At 45.6% G+C, this 16,499-nt stretch overlaps 1 protein-coding gene across 23 annotated transcripts in view; it reads right to left on the bottom strand.

Annotated features, from left to right (window-relative positions):
• Window positions 1-16,499, bottom strand: part of PHLDB2 (pleckstrin homology like domain family B member 2) — a 116,780-nt gene that overhangs the window by 53,440 nt on the left and 46,841 nt on the right. For 5 of the 23 annotated variants that reach the window (XM_072024462.1, XM_072024514.1, XM_072024549.1 and 2 more), the window contains exons 1-2: window positions 9,775-9,914; window positions 2,106-2,212 (exon numbers count right to left, since the gene is read on the bottom strand). The exons of 2 other annotated variants lie outside the window; for them this stretch is intronic. In XM_072024462.1, the coding sequence (XP_071880563.1) occupies window positions 2,106-2,151 (46 nt within the window). In that variant the 5' untranslated portion in view covers window positions 2,152-2,212; window positions 9,775-9,914. Of the gene's footprint in view, window positions 1-2,105; window positions 2,213-8,572; window positions 8,915-8,997; window positions 9,155-9,177; window positions 9,669-9,774; window positions 9,919-12,402; window positions 12,615-16,499 lie in introns of those variants that run through there. 16 more of the 23 variants (XM_027449445.3, XM_027449448.3, XM_072024508.1 and 13 more) reach the window with 9 other exon arrangements.

Genomic DNA, 16,499 nt, shown 5'->3' with positions numbered 1-16,499 from the left:
CGCTGCCTCTGGGAACACGGGTCAAACCTGGGATTTGCTCTTGGCTCAGTCACTTTCCACTTGTGATTTCAAGCCACCTCGTGAGAAACCTAATCCCAGTTTGCCACTCTGCACGAAAACCTAACATCCTAGCATGCAAAGTGCTTTTAAAATCCTCTGAGGTGATACTTTAATCCTCTTCTGAGTACCACTTCAAACAATTATATGAACCCAGACACACACAATCTGGATTCCTGCCCCACACTGCAGCTGCAGTGCAGAACTGAGATGATCCAGTTTCACTGGGGTTCAAACATCTGGTGGAAGGTGGCAATGCATACTTTGAGTGGGTCCCTGTTTCTCGGACCTTTGTTGCTGACAAGGCAAAAAAAAATGGATTACTGTCCAGGGCATCATTCAATACCCATCTGTTCCAAGAGCTTCTGGAAACAAGCTCTCACTCCACACAAACTATGGTGAGTCTCAGTGCCTAACAAAACGTTCTCCTCAACTGGTAGGGAACAAACCCGTAAGTTTAAGAACAAACGTAACTGTCATTAATAGCATAAGTGAATATGCAAAAGATAAAACGAGTTGGCATTAAGGCAAAAAAAAAAGTCTTCTTGAGCATACCTGGCTAAAAATGTGTCAACTACAAGTTCTACTAGTAGCAGAAAACATTGCCTTCCAGATTCAGACCCAAGCCTCAGGTTTACCACTAAACAGAATGTAACGTTTTTTTATGCTGCCAATCATTTAATTTGCTATAATTTTAATGCATTCATTATTGATGATCCAACTCAGTTGCCTTTGAACAAATACATTCACAGGACTCCCTATCACACTATCACTGCGGTGAATACCTTTCTTATAATGTGACATTTTTACTTGACATTTTTAACTACTTTCACATGTTTTGACGAACGGCAATGATGAAGTTAAAATGCGCAAAAGGAGGAATGTGCCCCATGTTCGACAAAACTCTGTCAAGACAAAGTCATCAGAAAAAGATCAAGCTCTCGTCGTGTTAGTGGTGTTATAAGGAAGGACAAGATATAAGAGCTATTCGAGAGCACAGATAGAGCGCATGATGTATATGCCTTGACTCTTACATCAAAAATATACTGTCCAAAACATTAGTTCAACACAGCTGAAGTTCAACTGGTTTTGCATAAATTCCACTGACTCCTATATAAATAGCTTAGCAGACACATTAATGGGACATTAATAATTGTTTATTACTCCCTTGCAACACCAGTAGGGCACATTTAATCCTGCGAAGACTAACTGCTTTTGCCAAAAAACAAGTTAGCTCATGGAAACTTTCAGGCCTGTTCACCACAGCAATGAAGGGTTCATTGTACTTTAAATCCAAACAAGTACAGTAAAAGAGGTCACAATACCTTCATGTAGCCACTTGGATTCAACTTTTCTTGACGATACCTCACGCCAATTCCTCCAAGCTCTCAGTTCCAACACCACAGTGGCCGCAATCATAAGGTTAAACCCCAACTGGACTAGAGCACATGTTTAACTGAACCTTAACTTCTACCCACAAGCCATATCTTGTTTGGTTTGTTTATTTTTAGGGCAATGCTTGGGATGAGGCTTTATGAATAAGCCCTGATTCGTTACATATTCTGGCTGATGCTGCCTTCACATGCAGTCACAGCAACTGGGGCAGAGAGTTCCAGCATGTGGCACGTACAGGATCCATCCTGCCCCAAGGTCAGCCTGAGCTTTCACTTGGTAACCTTCAGCGCACACTGCAAGGCTCCTCTGCTTAGCAAAGTATTTACTGCCTGGAGCTACACAGGAGGAAATTCTTCTCTTTTTTTTTTTTTTTTATTTTTTTCCTCATTCCTTTCTGTTTCTGTGCTTCCTAAGTTCTTTAGCTGGGGGTCACTGATATCTAGTCCAGCCAGACATTAAACTGATGGTGAAGGTTTGGCTGTCTGCAGTGTGTCTGTCCAGCTGTGGCCCTGTTTTGGCTGGTGAAATGAGTTAGATACAGAAGAAGAACAGAGCACTGATTTATCTACGGAATTAAAGGACCCAAACCAGTAATAAATCCTGAAAAATCTCAGTAAATTTACAAACAAACTCAAGTTATTCTAATTGATTACCTGATCCAACATTCTGAAAGGAGATGTTACTTCTGTTTGGCATCATATTTGTCTTCTACACGATGGTTAAATCAAAGCTAATTTAAGTGAACCAGATAAATTTTGACCTGCAAATAAAGTAACAAAAGAATAAATATATTGCTTTAAGAAATGTACTCTGAGAACTTGTTTCAAGTGCACTGTACAGACTAAAAATGACTTTTCTTAAGGTAAAATTTCCAGATACAACTGAAGAAGAAACATCTTAAAAGACATTCAGAAAGTGCAACCCATGTTTAATACGGAGGCTGTGGGAAAAACCTGACTGGAGTTGTTTTATCAGTTTAAAAGCCCATATAATTTGATTTGATAATCCGCTGTTATCTGTGATTCTGACTTGGTGCAGGCAGTTACTAGTCACAGCTCCTGAGTTCTGTTTGCATTCCTGTGGTTTCCTTAAGAAATCGTTAAGAAGGTTGGACTTTTCTGCAGAAGATTTTGTTTTTGAAAGCCCTGTAGCCCAAATTCAGCCCACACAATGCCAGCATCCTGCAATCATGATGAATCCTATGTAAAAACAGGTATGCAATCCAAAACACAGAAAATATTTTGGCAGGATGTAATTTCTGAGGCTCCAAGGGAGACAGACTAGGAATGCAAAGAGATCCTTTAGAGTTTATTTTTAAAATAAACAAATAAATTGATACAGTTACAAGAGACACCTGGCTTAAATGAAATGCCAACATTGTATCCCAGCCACTTAAGACTAAAATTAAATCTAAAACCAAATATAAGATCTTTAGTGGGTTGCTCTAAAAAGATGTATTTTAAACACACACATCTGTTTTTAAAAGGTTGACAAAAAAGCTTTAAAAAAAATTGCATCAAGTGACAAAATTAATGGTGACCATCTGTAGGTCATCCTCTGTGCCTTAATTCGGGATGAGCAAATTGAAACATGAAGACTGGAGACAGATGCCTTGAGCTGCCTACAGCTGAGCCACCTATTTAACCTCAGTGGTCACAGCCTTGACACTCCAGGTCTCCACTGCACATGATCTCCATGCCAGGCCTTTTCACATCCTCCTCCCAGGAGGACAGCCCTAAAACAAGAGCTGACTGCTAACTCCCCATGGAGGGAGGCTTCCTCACAGTGCCTATGGCTTTTCTCTCACTCTGCTGCTACCTTCCCCTGCCATGCCAGCCAGCTCCAGTCTCTTACTGCCCAAATCACGTCTGTGCCAATCTCACTTTATAACACTTTCTCCCTCTACAGAGGTCACTCCTCACTCCTGAGGAGAGGTTTCTACTCTATCGAGCATCTCTGCGCACAGCGAGAGGTAGCCTCGCCCTGACAGTGCTCTCCAAATTTTGGTTTCCTGAAAGCAGCACTGCTGTCCTCTCAAGCCTTTGGGCCTGCTTCCCAGCCAGGACCAGCCTGACTCTCATTTGTCAACAAAACATCAAGCAATGGGACAGAAATGCCATTAAAATGGCCGCTAGGGTACAGTCTCGGCAGAGTGTTTGCATGCAAGGCACTACTAAAGACACTGAGCGTCCGGCCCTGTGCTCCCCAAAAAAGAGCTGAACACCCGGCTTCTTGGGACACATTCAACTTCAAAAATAAAACTCCTGACCTGTAATGTTTCACACTATTCTGTAGTTGTGCTTTCTGTTACATCATTGACCAAAAAAATAAAATATGGATAACGTGGAACGACAAGAAGGAAGAAACCGTCACTTTAAAAGGAAGAGTAAGAAGTCACTAATTTTTTTGCATGTCTAACATTGCTGCTTCATGATTAGGATGATTGGTAAGATCATTGAAATATAAAAAATAAAACTTTCCCTTCTATCTTGTACGATGATGGCTACCACTTAATCAACATGACTAATATTGAAGAGCGAACAGCTGAGAGCGGAGGATTTCTATGTAAAGATTCAATCTTCGGTTCAGTTTGGTGAATACCTCGTTTTGCTAATAGCCAGAGGGAAGAATGTCTTTTTTTTTAAGGTTAAATATTTATATGGTTCCAGCTCAAGTTTGAGAACTCATTACATGTCTCTCTCCTTAGAGAATGAGAGATCAGAGAGGTCATCACCTAACTGTAATTGGATTTCTGGGGAGAAGAACTACCAAAAATTTTCTACTGTGAAGATAAGCTGCAGACAATTAATGAATTAGGGAGTTATACAAGTGAACAGCTCAAACCCAACAGTTATCTGCTCACATGTAATCGTGTTTTTTCAGGTCAGGACTATACATGGCCTCGTGCAGAAACCAGTGAGGCTGGGTCTCGTTACTGAGCACACGCTGCACTCAGCCTTGTCTGGAATGAAGCAAAGTGACTTCATCTGGGATTTATAAAGTCATCTGAAGTGAATGTATACAGCATTACCAATCATGTTTCATCTGTGCGGTGCCCAGGCCAAATTAAGTTTTGTTTTACTAACGACCAGAAGAAACAGTGATTCATGACTCAAGCAGGCTGCGAGTCAAACAAAGGATTCCAGTTTTAAGATATTATAACGCAGGGTCGCTTTATTCCAAAACACCCATCAGCTCAGCTGAGCAGGACAGGGCTGCAGCTCCACAAAACACAGGTACAGCCCTTCTCTGTTTTTGTTCTGGAGATTTAGGGTTAAAATTAGGAGACGTTTCCTCTCAGAAAGAGCAGTCAGGCATTGGAACGGGTTGCCCAGGGAGGCGGTGGAATCACGTCCCTGGAGGCGTTCAAGGAAAGGTTGGACATGGTGCATAGGGACATGGTTTAGTGGGTGATGTTGGTGGTAGGGGGATGGTTGGACCAGATCTTCTTGGAGGTCTCTTCCAACCCTAATGTTTGTAGGATTTTCTCAGCAGGTGGGCTCTCTCCCCTTCCATTGCTTGAGCTTTGGCTGACACCTCCCTTTGGGAGAGGCTGCCATGGCACGCCTGTTGCTCTTATACTACCAACCAAGCCCCTTGAAATGCCTCAGAAATAGATACCAAATTCCTCTGACCAAAAACAAACAGTCATTTTTAAACAAAGTTCTTAAAATTGACCATCTGCCCTTTAAGGCTTCATTGTTTCTTCATTTTTGGTTTCTCGAGCAACATTACAAGCAGTTCCCGGCACCTCCTGTCCCCTCTCATGTGTCTGACATTTCTCTTCAGAAATTCCTACAGCCACCCATGGAAAATAGATGAAATTCCATTGTGTTCTGGAGACAGGAAAACCTAGACTTTTCCAACCCAAACAAAATTTGGCGAATGAGGAAGGGCCGACAGCTTCAGTGCCTGGAGATGTAAGTTTCCCACGGTATAGCACACCTGTACCCAAAAATGGGCTGCTCCATTGCCAAGTAGATTTCCTTTTTCCCACATAATCTTAGGACAGTGGACTTGCTCCTGATTAAAGCAGGGCTGTTTCTTTTTTCCCCAGACCCTGTTGATGAAAGAGTCCTGCTATGCTCACACGGATAAGAAAGTAAACCTCACGGGACTCTGTAGTCTACCTCCAAAAATACTGAAGTGTAAATCAGCCTTTCCCCAAGCCCTGAAAGCCTACTGCCAAACCAAAGAAATACATCCACACAAGACACCTGCGTAGATCAAGATGCTATACCCACGGCGTAAGGAATGAGCACATCCTTCAGAGAGACCATGGACATCTGTGCCAAAAACTGGGGAACTCAGCAAAGCTGTTATCTAAAAGTCCACTTAAACATCCCCTCCATTTCCTCCTCCTCCCCCACAATACAAGATACCAGACCTTAAGCTACAGCTAATTTCCTGCCAGCACAGCCCTGAAGAACCTTTGGTCCCTCACTTTTCATGCTATAGGTCCTGCAATACACCAGTCCTCATGGTGCAGGCAACCACAAAGTCTGGGTAGAGGCACAGGGAGCGTTAGTTCCCAAAGCCCACACTTTGGCATGTTCACCAGCACTAAAAGTCAAATATCTGTGAATCATATTTGACAAAGTCCCTTCCTTGTAAGCCTGCAGGTTTCCGATGTGGAAAAAGGAGTGGCAGAGGAAGTCACTCTTACAACTTATCTCTTCCTCTGAGAAATTATCGTGCTGGATATTGGAGAAGGAGCAGAAAAAGGGCAATGCAGCAATAACAGACAACACCCTACACAGCTTTATTCCCATAGTAAACTTCAAATATTTTTTTTAATAACTATTCCAATGATTCCAAAAATTGCACCCAAATACAAGATTTATATTTTTCTGTCCTACTGCAGAAGCATGATTCTCTCCTACTTCATACGGGCAAATGTTGTAAATGTCAAATCAATTGCTCTTTCCAGCAGACTGAAACCACATATTACTTTAATCAGGTCATGAAAACTGACAATTTTAAATACCCATCAAGAAGGAAAACATTCATTACCATGTAAATACTAGTTTGGTGATTACAAGTAGAGATTTTAAACCATTTACATAGGAGATAGACTGCTGAGCGTGTCCAAATGAAAATTTCAGTGCAAATGGTGAAGCTTTACAACTTCTGTGCCGTAACAGCTACTCTTACCTGAAATTGAAACTATTAAAGTACACATTTCAGTGAATCTCATCTCAGACCAAGGCAGCTAGTAGAGGATATTAAACCACTTACTCAATTGGCGTTATTTTAGCAGACATCCTTACCTCCTCCTTATTTTGCAATCACACAAACCATGTTTCATCTGGACTACCTCACTAAGCTAAGCTGAGGCTAGGATTGCTTTTCTAAAAGGCGAGTTCATTGTTTTCTGCCAAACAAAATCCACCAAGAGGTAGAAATGTTTTAGAAGAGATTTCTGTTAAAACAATGAACTCCTTTCTTTGTGCTGAAAAACAGGGTTGGCAGAGGACAAGCCAGCCTCAGGCCGCCGTCTTCTTTTCTCTCTTGGTACCTCTCTGGTAGCTACTCCGTTATCCAGCCTGCACCAGTTATCATCTCACACCAGCAGCAAGGAGCTCCCAAGCATTATTCTAACACTTTTGCATTAACTCTCTTCTTATTAAAAAAAAATGAGCATGTTCATGATTTGCAAACCAACACGTGAAAATTCACACAGACATTACAAACAGAGAGCTCTGTTGGTGGCCTAGGATTGCTTGTATCTAATCATGCAGACTAACAACAAACAAAACAAACAACATTTTGTGTAGTGGCAGAAGTGCATAAATACGCTCAGTTTTCATTTCTGAATCCCAGGAAATGCCGACTTTCTTGATCTAAAGTTGAGTGAAAAACAATTATGAATTCCAGCTCACGCGCATACAGGAGCAGAAAGACCTTAAAGAAAAGTTCCTTCTTTCCCATCCCACCTGACAATAAACTTGCCTTTAGGATGCCCCTAGCCCATTCAATGAGAGATTTGCCATACACAACAGGTAAGTAAGTCCCAGAAAATCTAAGAAGCTAAAAAAACTACTCAGAACAGCTCATAAGATGATTTTTTTTTTTTTTTTTTTTTTCTGGGGGGGGGGGGAGGGGAGGAATGGGAAGGATCTTCCTGGCCATCCTGACCATTTCCTCCTATCTGCCTATTACATTTTCCCACTCTCCCAGGCAACCTCTGCCCATGATCTGCTTCCCTCTGTGCTGACTTCTTTCACTGCCACTTTGTGCCTGTCAGTTCCTTTGTTAATCACCCGCCTTCAGTGCCCTCTTACTCTGACAGTTTCTGTCTCCCTTATTTCATCCGTCCGTTTCTCCTCAATTTGTCTCCTTCCTTAGACATTTACCCCATAGTTCCAAATGTCCCCCCTGGCTCTTTAGCACATCTTCTCTTTCCAGCTCTCAGGGCAGCATGTGAAAAGCCCCCAAACTAAATGTTTCACATCACAAGTGCTTGGCAAACCACATCACAGCAGCAGCAGCCCAAGTGGCTCCAAATCAGCAGGACAGTGCCCAATGTGGTTCTTGTGCTACCAAACCACGGGCCGGCCTGCCTACACAAGTGCCCTGCAGCATTTATCAGTGAGCCCCAGGATTTTGTTCCCTCGAGCGAGAAATACAAGGTGCTAGACACGCAGGTAGAGCATTTAATACAACCAAGGCAGTTAAACAAAATAGTTCATTGACGATCTGATCCTGTGTGCACGAGACTTGGAAAAATAACAGGCCTGGTCACATTTGCAGATTTCACTCCTGTACAGAGGTCTGTGGAGGACCACCTACATGGAAAAACTTCCCGACTTCCTTGGATGTGCCCCAGTGGTCCCAAACAAAACCTGAGTGGCCAGCATCTGCTCCAAGTGCCCTGAGCAGGGTATCCTCACCCAGCTGTTCAGTCGGTGCCAGGGGAAGCACCGTGTGCTACACTGGCAGTTGCTACACATCAGAATTAGCGGTTTGTTTTAACAAACGGAGATGGAGAGAACACGCCGCAAGCACGGTGAACACAGCATTAACTCCTTCATAAGCAATCAGCACCTCTCCCCCTCCCCCTTCCCCCCACTTTCATTATCACAACTTTTCTTGGGATCTTCAAGTGGAAAAGACAGACCCGTCCAAAATTTTCTGTCCTCTGAATTCAACTCCAACCTCGCAGGGGATGTGCAATCTCCATCTGACCCTTCTCCTGCTTCTTGCTGAGAAAAACACTCCACATCTTTCCTTTATTCCTTCCCAGTAACGCACAACTGGTATCTCTGCATACTTTCACAGAACCAGTCACTAATGGTATCTGATAGGCACAGATAAAAACTGATTTGGAAAAAGTGACTGCCCTTTCCGTCCCGGTTGCTGTCGGAGATTTCCATTCCCTCAGCGCGAACACGGGCACACAACAGGGCTCATTTGGCATTCGGCAGAAGGACGGGGAAGAAAGTCCCGGCGCGGAAAAGAAACCACTTAAAGCAACCGTAAAAAGGTATTAGCGGCTCCGCAAAGGGCAAGGTGTTGCTGTTTGAACACTCCAAAAGTTAATACCTCCTCTGTCACGCTCCCAGCTCGGCCTCTCCCTGCCTTTGACAGGGCAGGTAGGCGCTCCTACACCTTCTGATAACTTCTGTTCCTCCCGCATCGCTTCCTCCCGCTGTGGGCGAGCAAGCCCGTGCTCCTTGTTTGCCATCCCGGCTCCACCACGCCTCTCCCCTGGTAGTGCCTTACCTCTGGGGACCCGCCGGGATTTAGGGCAGGAAACAAGCCCAGATCAGCAAAGGGGAGAGCCGGCAAAGCTGGGAGAGAGGGACCGCGCGGCCCCAAGGGTTCACCCCAAAGGTGCTCCCTGGTGCCCGGGGATGCCGAGGGGGGTCCGGGCAGGCGCGCTGCGGGCGGCACGGGGACCAGCGGAGCACTCGGTGCCGGGGGACCACCCCTTAGAGCACTGTGCGAGCACCGCCACGGGAAAAATACAACCCCGGGCAGCTCCGAGGCGTGGGGAGAAGCCGAGGGACCGCGGGCAGGGCCGGGCACGGCGGCTGCTGCCAACAAAGCGGCACGGACAAAGACCCCGTCCTCCTCCTCCTCCTCCCTGCATCCCCTCCGCCAGGTACCTCACCCCCCGGGGGAACGGGATCAAACGGAGCCCCCCCCACCACCACCCCGTCCCGCTGCCCCGCAGCCGCTTTGTTCGCCGCCGGGGGACAGCGGGACAAAGCGCCGAGCCCCCCGCACCCCACTGCGACCGCGGGGCTCCCCTCCCTCCGAGGGCAGCCCGGCGAGGGGGCACAAACCCCCTCCTCCCCGTCCCCGTCCCGCACTCACCGCCGCTGCCCCCCAGCATCCCCGCCGCTGCGAGCCCCGGCCCGGCCCCGGCCCCGCCGCCGCCGCCTCCCGGAGCCGCCCCCCCTGCGCCGGAGCCAGCGCCGCCCCCCGGCGGGGCTCGGCCGCGGGGCACCCCCGCGGGAGGAATGGTTCGCTCCCCGCAGGCTGGGGGCGCGGGAGCGGGGCGGGACGAGAGGACCCGGGATGGGGGGGGCAAGGCGGTGGGGGAGAGAAAGGGGGGAAGCAGCGAGGGGGGACGGAGGGCGAGGGATGGATGGATGGACAGACGGACGGACAGCGGGGTTAGGGGACACCCTGCTGCTTGGTCCCCGCGCCTGGGGGGTCAGCGAGGGGCAGCTGCCGGCCCCGCGAGCCGTAGCTGCGAGCCGCGAGGCGATTTCCTGCCCCGCAGATAGCTGAGCAAACAGGGCGGCTGCCGGCAGGGCGAGGGCCCCGCTTTCCTTCGCCCGGGGCTGGGGCTGCGCTCACCTGGGAGCCCAGGCGGCTCCCGCAGCCCCAGCGCCGGAGTCAGGCTGCCCCCCGGGGCTGCTCGGTGCAGCCTGCCTTCGTGCGGCCAGCCCCTACCTGAAGAAATAAACACAGTACACCAAAAAAGAGCATAACACACCAAAAACACGTGTGCATGTATATACGCAGCCCCCATCGGGGCCCCAGCAAAGGACATAGGCTGGCGGTGGCCGTCACCATGGGTGCTTGGCCCCGCTGGCTGTCCCCGAGCAGGGAGACACGGCTGGGGAGCACGGCCAGGCCCAGGGGCGCTGCCAGGAGCCGGTGGCCTTACAGACCCAGCAGGGTGTGTTTGCCCAAGCGGCGTGCGTGCCTGGCCCGTGCTGTGTTTGTCACACAGGCTGGGGACACCGGCCCAGGTGGCTGCAGAGGTGCTGGAGGCTGCTAAGTGACAGAAGCTGCAAGGCTGGCCGCTGGGTTGCGGCTGTCAGCAGGGCAAACAAAAAGACAAAGGGGCCCCAGAGAGAGGAGACCAGTGGGAGTCAACTATACAACCAAGCATTGCTCCCTGGGCACATGTAGCACCCTCAGCTTCGTGGGGAAAGCCCCAGCAATGGGAGACACAAGCCTATATAATGGACAGTGTGGGAGAGGCCAGCCAGAGCACCCCAGATAACCATTTTGTTCACGTGCGGTGTGACCTTGCCCCCCTACCTTTATCCCTTTTTTCTTCCCAGTAAGCAAGTGGAGACTGCAGCACACACCTACTCTACAGGGGGCCTGGGCAGCTAGCATAGCTCACACAGCGCCCCACAGACGTGAAACACTGCAGAAACCGCTAACCATTTGTGTTCGGGGGCAGTTCCGATCCAGTTTGTGCCTTGCAGTTTCCAGGGGATATTTTACTTGGCTAACACCATTAGTTTACCACAGTATAAACTTCGCAATCACTCCTTAAAATCTGGAATCTATGTAGTAACACCCACAGGCCCAGAGGACATGAAAGAAGAAATGGACTTGGCTCTCCTGGTATCTACCATAGTTTACATACAAAATGACAAGCATTTGAGCGAGTTATTCTGATAGGCCAGAACCTGGCTGAGCTCTTCTGGGATGTCCGAGAGTTTCATTTATCGCTGGTATTGAAGTTGGCTCATGGGCTTTGCTCACCAAACAAACAAGAGGTCCATGCACTTAAACAAATCAAGCCACGTACACATAAGGAATGCAAAGTTTAGGATGTGCTCACAGCTGGAAGAAGTGAGAATGACTTTTAACCCTGCTTGCATTCAGAGCCAAAAGCAGCCAGCCTCCCCTTCATCTCACAGGATTTTCCTTTTGTTATTTTGAGTGGGAAAACTGTAAGTAATACTCTGCAGAAATGTCCCTAGAGAATATGAAGCTTAACAGTACAGAAAGGAGTAACTTGGCACTTGCAGACAAATCATGCCTCTGAAAGAAATTAAAAATGCCAGGTGAATTGTTCCTGTGCTTAGCTCCTATCCATTAGGTGGGTTGTCAGCAAAGCTGGATGAGGCCAAGCATGTATTTCCCCTCGTATATCTATGGGAAAACATTACCTGAGTCAACATCATCTGCTTCTTGGCATCAAAGGAGAGAAAGAGAAGGAATAAAAGTTTATTTCCAAAACAACAAGAGGAACTAAAAAATAGCCATAGGTTCGGCCATAAGATAGGTTTGAATGTCTAACTAGCAGGAGTCTGGCAACTTAACAAAAAAAAATAATATTCATTTGGTCCTTTTATGTTTAGGAAACTGTCAAAAATGGTCAAAGTAGTAAAACTCCAAAAACTAAAGAGCTGAATACTGTCTGTTCTCATTGGAACAAAGGCAACAACAGACCTCTTAAGGAAAGTCAGGAAAAAAGAAATGGAAACTTGCATGTGAGCTGAGAAGCTCTGATGGGTTCAACAGTCCACCTAGCTAGCTTGAACCATCCTTGTGGCAGCTGCACTGCTATACCACCTGTATTGCTTATCATAGAGGCATTCAAAATTCCCCACCCCTGAGTATGCAAGCATGCCCAATAAAGGTTTAGTAGTTTCCATGGTAATTCGTATAAGTAAAAAAAATCAAATGTTGGAAAGCTTGCACAAAGTATATTTTAATCAGGAGTGTTGAAAACGATAATAAAAATACCTCACCGGCATGCTTCTGTAACAGGGAAGGAGGAATCTATTCAGCTGGATCAGAACTGAAGTCACCTGTGAGCAGGCATCCACAATCACCATCTCTCCATTACCTGGTCTCACTGCATTACCGATTTTATCCGCATCAGGCGTGGCCATGACTGCATTTCTGTCAAATGAGCCAGAGCCCACAGCTGGGAGTTGGTTCAGGCTTTATGTTACCTGCAGGAAGAGACAATACCCAACCTGACAAAGTCAGTTGAGATAAAGCTGTCCATTGATGACTTTTGGCATAGTTACACTTTTTTTTTTTTTTTTCCCTCCCCCCTTTGGTAGCAAAACTGATCTGGTTTCTTCCCTTTCCTGCCTTAACTATTCATTTAGGTTCCCAATCTGTATTCTGTGGCCTTCTTGGGTGGGCTGATGCAATTATTGGTGAAAACCCAATCAAGAAAATGATCCTGGTAACAACTTCCTTCCCTGCCCCCTCCTTCTGAAAATGATCCAACACTTAGTTGCACTGAATGTCTAAGATGTGGAGGAACCACAGCCCAACACAAATCTGAGCTGCTCTGCTGGAGACCAAGCCTACATTTCTCGAACCGGCATGACCAATACACCAATGGATTATTGAATTGCAGCCTTTTTGAGCAAGCATGTGGCAACAAATGAGGTTGTAATGACTCAGTGCTTTGCAGCATGTAACAAGAGCATTTTGTACCACTGCCTCGGTAAAGAAACCCAGCTGTTGTTTGCCATTGCAGAATAATATTAACACAATTGCTTGTAGCTCAAAAAATAATAAGGATTGTCACAACCAGAACTTCTGGTGAAGCTTCAAATCAAGTGGTGATTCTTCTCCTGTAACTCTGTCAAAAACATTTTCAGATCATGTGGCAGGCTGGATCCTAGGTACTGAAGGAAACTTAGTTTTTAAGGCTCGTGGGGAATCTCTGCTAAATTAAAAGGCAACCTGGAGCATGACCACATTTATCAGTACCATTCCAGTGGGAAAAAAAGAACACGCCCAATAGTTACACTTGCCATCTAAGATCGAAATCTAAAAATCTCTTAATCCACCACACAATGCAGAGGTATATCAAACAATAAGAAAAATAAAGCAAGCTGATGTTCAGCCAGTGGTGTTCTTGTGACTTGGCCTGAACCTTTCTTGAATTGTCACACAAGAGCTATCAACAAAAACTGCCTCAGGAAAATAAGTTACATGAGTAATCAAATTTCATGCTCCAGGGCACAAGTCAATTGCTGGAAGGGTCAGGAAAGGAATTTCCTCACTCTCTTCCTTTGCACAGTTGTACACAATTAACTAGGTTGTAATTGCAAGGCAAGAAAGTGGTTAGGCTTTGCATTCCTCTGAATCATCAAGTGCTGGCTGCTTTTGCAGCCGAATTCGGAGCTTAAAGGACCAGGCTGGCAAGACATGTTCTTCATCACACTTTGCTGAGGCATTGCTGAGATTTGCTGTGCAGTTGTGGGGTTTGTTCTTCTTGTCATGCTAACTTTGCAGCTCAGAGTAGGGCTGTTTCAGAACTACCATTGAAGTGAGAACCTCAGTAATTCAGGCAGTTAGTTCTCTGTTAATGAGTTGTGCAATTTACTGGTAGAGACATTTTATGGTGACAACTCATAATTACTCACACAAGTAGTAGTCATAATGACCTAAAGATATAGGCAAAACATTTGTTGGAAAGGTAAGTACTTTTAATTAAGCAACTATACCCTCTACTGTAATAAAAGATCATGCTATTTCTTTTTAAAGTAGCATGTTTTAATAATCCAAAGGATTTTTGCTAACACAGGCCAGACATGACTCTCTAAATCGCAAGAGTGCAGCCCTAAGCATGGCTGTCTGTCTTCGGAGCTGATTAATTGCTTCCCTTTGCTAGAATCAGCACACATCTGCGAATGAGGTTAACTTATAACTTAATTATTCAACTCTGATACTGCAGCTAAGTTTTAGAAGTTTTTCTGTACACAAATACATTTTTGATACACAATAGGCACTTAGTTCTGCAAGCAAACACACTGCACTTCACACGCAGGGTCTACGGGCAGCACCTTCTCAATGCTCCTTAGAGATATTAAATCAGGAGGCAAATGATGGACAGAAGATGGTGTGGTGCAAATACAATAGTTAGTGTTTTGCGATTACAATCACACATTAAGCAACAATTGATTTTGTACTCTGTGGTCGGATATAATGCTATCTACTTCCTGTGGTTGCCCTTTCAGCAAGCAATAAACTCCTATACACACCTTAGTCTGGGGCTGCGTGGCTTGTCCGTGATACTAAACCAGGGAAATTCGCTGTTCCTACTTGGTCTTTATCTGTCGTTATCAAATCTGGATGCACAAAGCTTTTATCTATTTGTCTAACACAGTGGATCATGTGAGCAAGGTAGTACTTTCTTTAGTAGGGAAATAGAAATCTAAAAGCATTTAAGCCAGTTGACCAAGGCTGCACACAAAATCTCAGCTAGAACAAAACAGGGAGTGGAAAACCCAAAATACTACTTTAATTTTACAGTTAATCTGTGCAGAGACAAAACTCTGTGTTGAAATAAATACTGATTTGGGTCATTCCTTCTACAAAAGCATTCTTCCCCTTCAGGTGAAATTGAGTTAATTAGTACAGAGACAGAAGAGGTAGAAGAATGCATTGCTACTAGAAGGGAAGACCGGTGCCAAAAACTTACTTCATTCTCTTCAGAGTACTTGAGGCCAGAATTCATGTAGTGGCTTTCATTAAGGAAAAGGCTACACCTAATAAAGTTTAGATAAAATACATCCTCACAACTGATTCATGGAGCTGCCTTTGCTGAGAAGTTGTATATGTACATTGAGTAGGGCTGTAGAAAGGGTTTTTCTTGGCAGATGGCCTCCAAATGTGAAATTAACTCCCATTAGCAACACAAAGGATGACACAATATCGCTACTGCTTTCTTGCACTAATAGGGGCAGAATAAAACACAGACACATTTCAGCCTTAGTTTTCCATGATTTTTCTCCAAATAGGGATAGAATTAAAAGCACTGTGGAAAAAAAAAAAATAACTATTTTCTCCCCATGTATCCGTTACTCAAAGAAGCTTATGTGCTTAGACAAACAAAATATGCAAAACCCAAAGCTAAACATCCTGGAAAATCAGTAATACCCAATGCAAACTCAGCCTAAACCAGAAGAGTAGTCCAGCAACAGCCAGGCATCTAATCTCCTGGCAGTACACGCCCCTCTTAAACAAAATGCTAGCAACATAGCAGGGGAGAGTGTTGCAGAGCTAAATGCATTCAGAAAATGCATTCGTGTGGCAGAAAGGGGAAGATGGACCATTGATTTTGGGGGGTCTGATGCTGCAGTTATCCTTAAAACTGATCTCTGCTGTAGAAATCCAGCTCCTACAGCCAGGACAGCTATAACCAAGCATCTTGTTATAACCAGAGGCTTTATGAGGCAACACCACAGCTAGCAGCATGATGGTAAACCAAAAAAATAAATACGCTCAGTTACTTGGAAACTATGACAAGCTTGGAAAGGCCATTTTACAAGAGTTATACTGTGCAAAGGCTGCTGCTTTAGGCGTGTATCCTTACCTACCACTGCTTACCTCACCTCTGAGCACGAGTCCCTGTCCCACAGCACCTCTCACCAGCAGCCTGGGCTGCCTGTTTGCGGAGCCGTCCCATGCCCGCTCCTCTGCCTGGGTCTGTGCTGCTGCTGCAACCACGACCCCACACGCTCCCAATGAAGTTCACACCGCCTGATGTAGGATTAGGCCCACAGGAAGCAATAAAATATGCTTGCTGATCTCAGAATATCACAGGAAATTAACATATGACAATCTTTAACACGTTGTTTTAATAAATTATAATTTCGTGCTGTAGCTTCACGACCACTGCGATATCTGAGATAGGACGCTGGGGGTGGTCTCTCCTCTGTTTCATAATGCCTTGTTTGCACATTACATGTTTTTTCCATTCTTCTTTGTTCTACCAAAACCTTGAAGCATTTGCAACAACATCCCAGCACTCACGATCAACAGTCATTTGGGTTGCAAGCTCCCAGGTCTGCCCTGTAAACTTATCTGAG

The sequence above is a fragment of the Anas platyrhynchos genome, chromosome 1 (genome assembly GCF_047663525.1).
Source record: "Anas platyrhynchos isolate ZD024472 breed Pekin duck chromosome 1, IASCAAS_PekinDuck_T2T, whole genome shotgun sequence".
NCBI classification, from domain to species: domain Eukaryota; kingdom Metazoa; phylum Chordata; class Aves; order Anseriformes; family Anatidae; genus Anas; species Anas platyrhynchos.
This window is presented reverse-complemented; position numbering and strand designations above follow the sequence as displayed.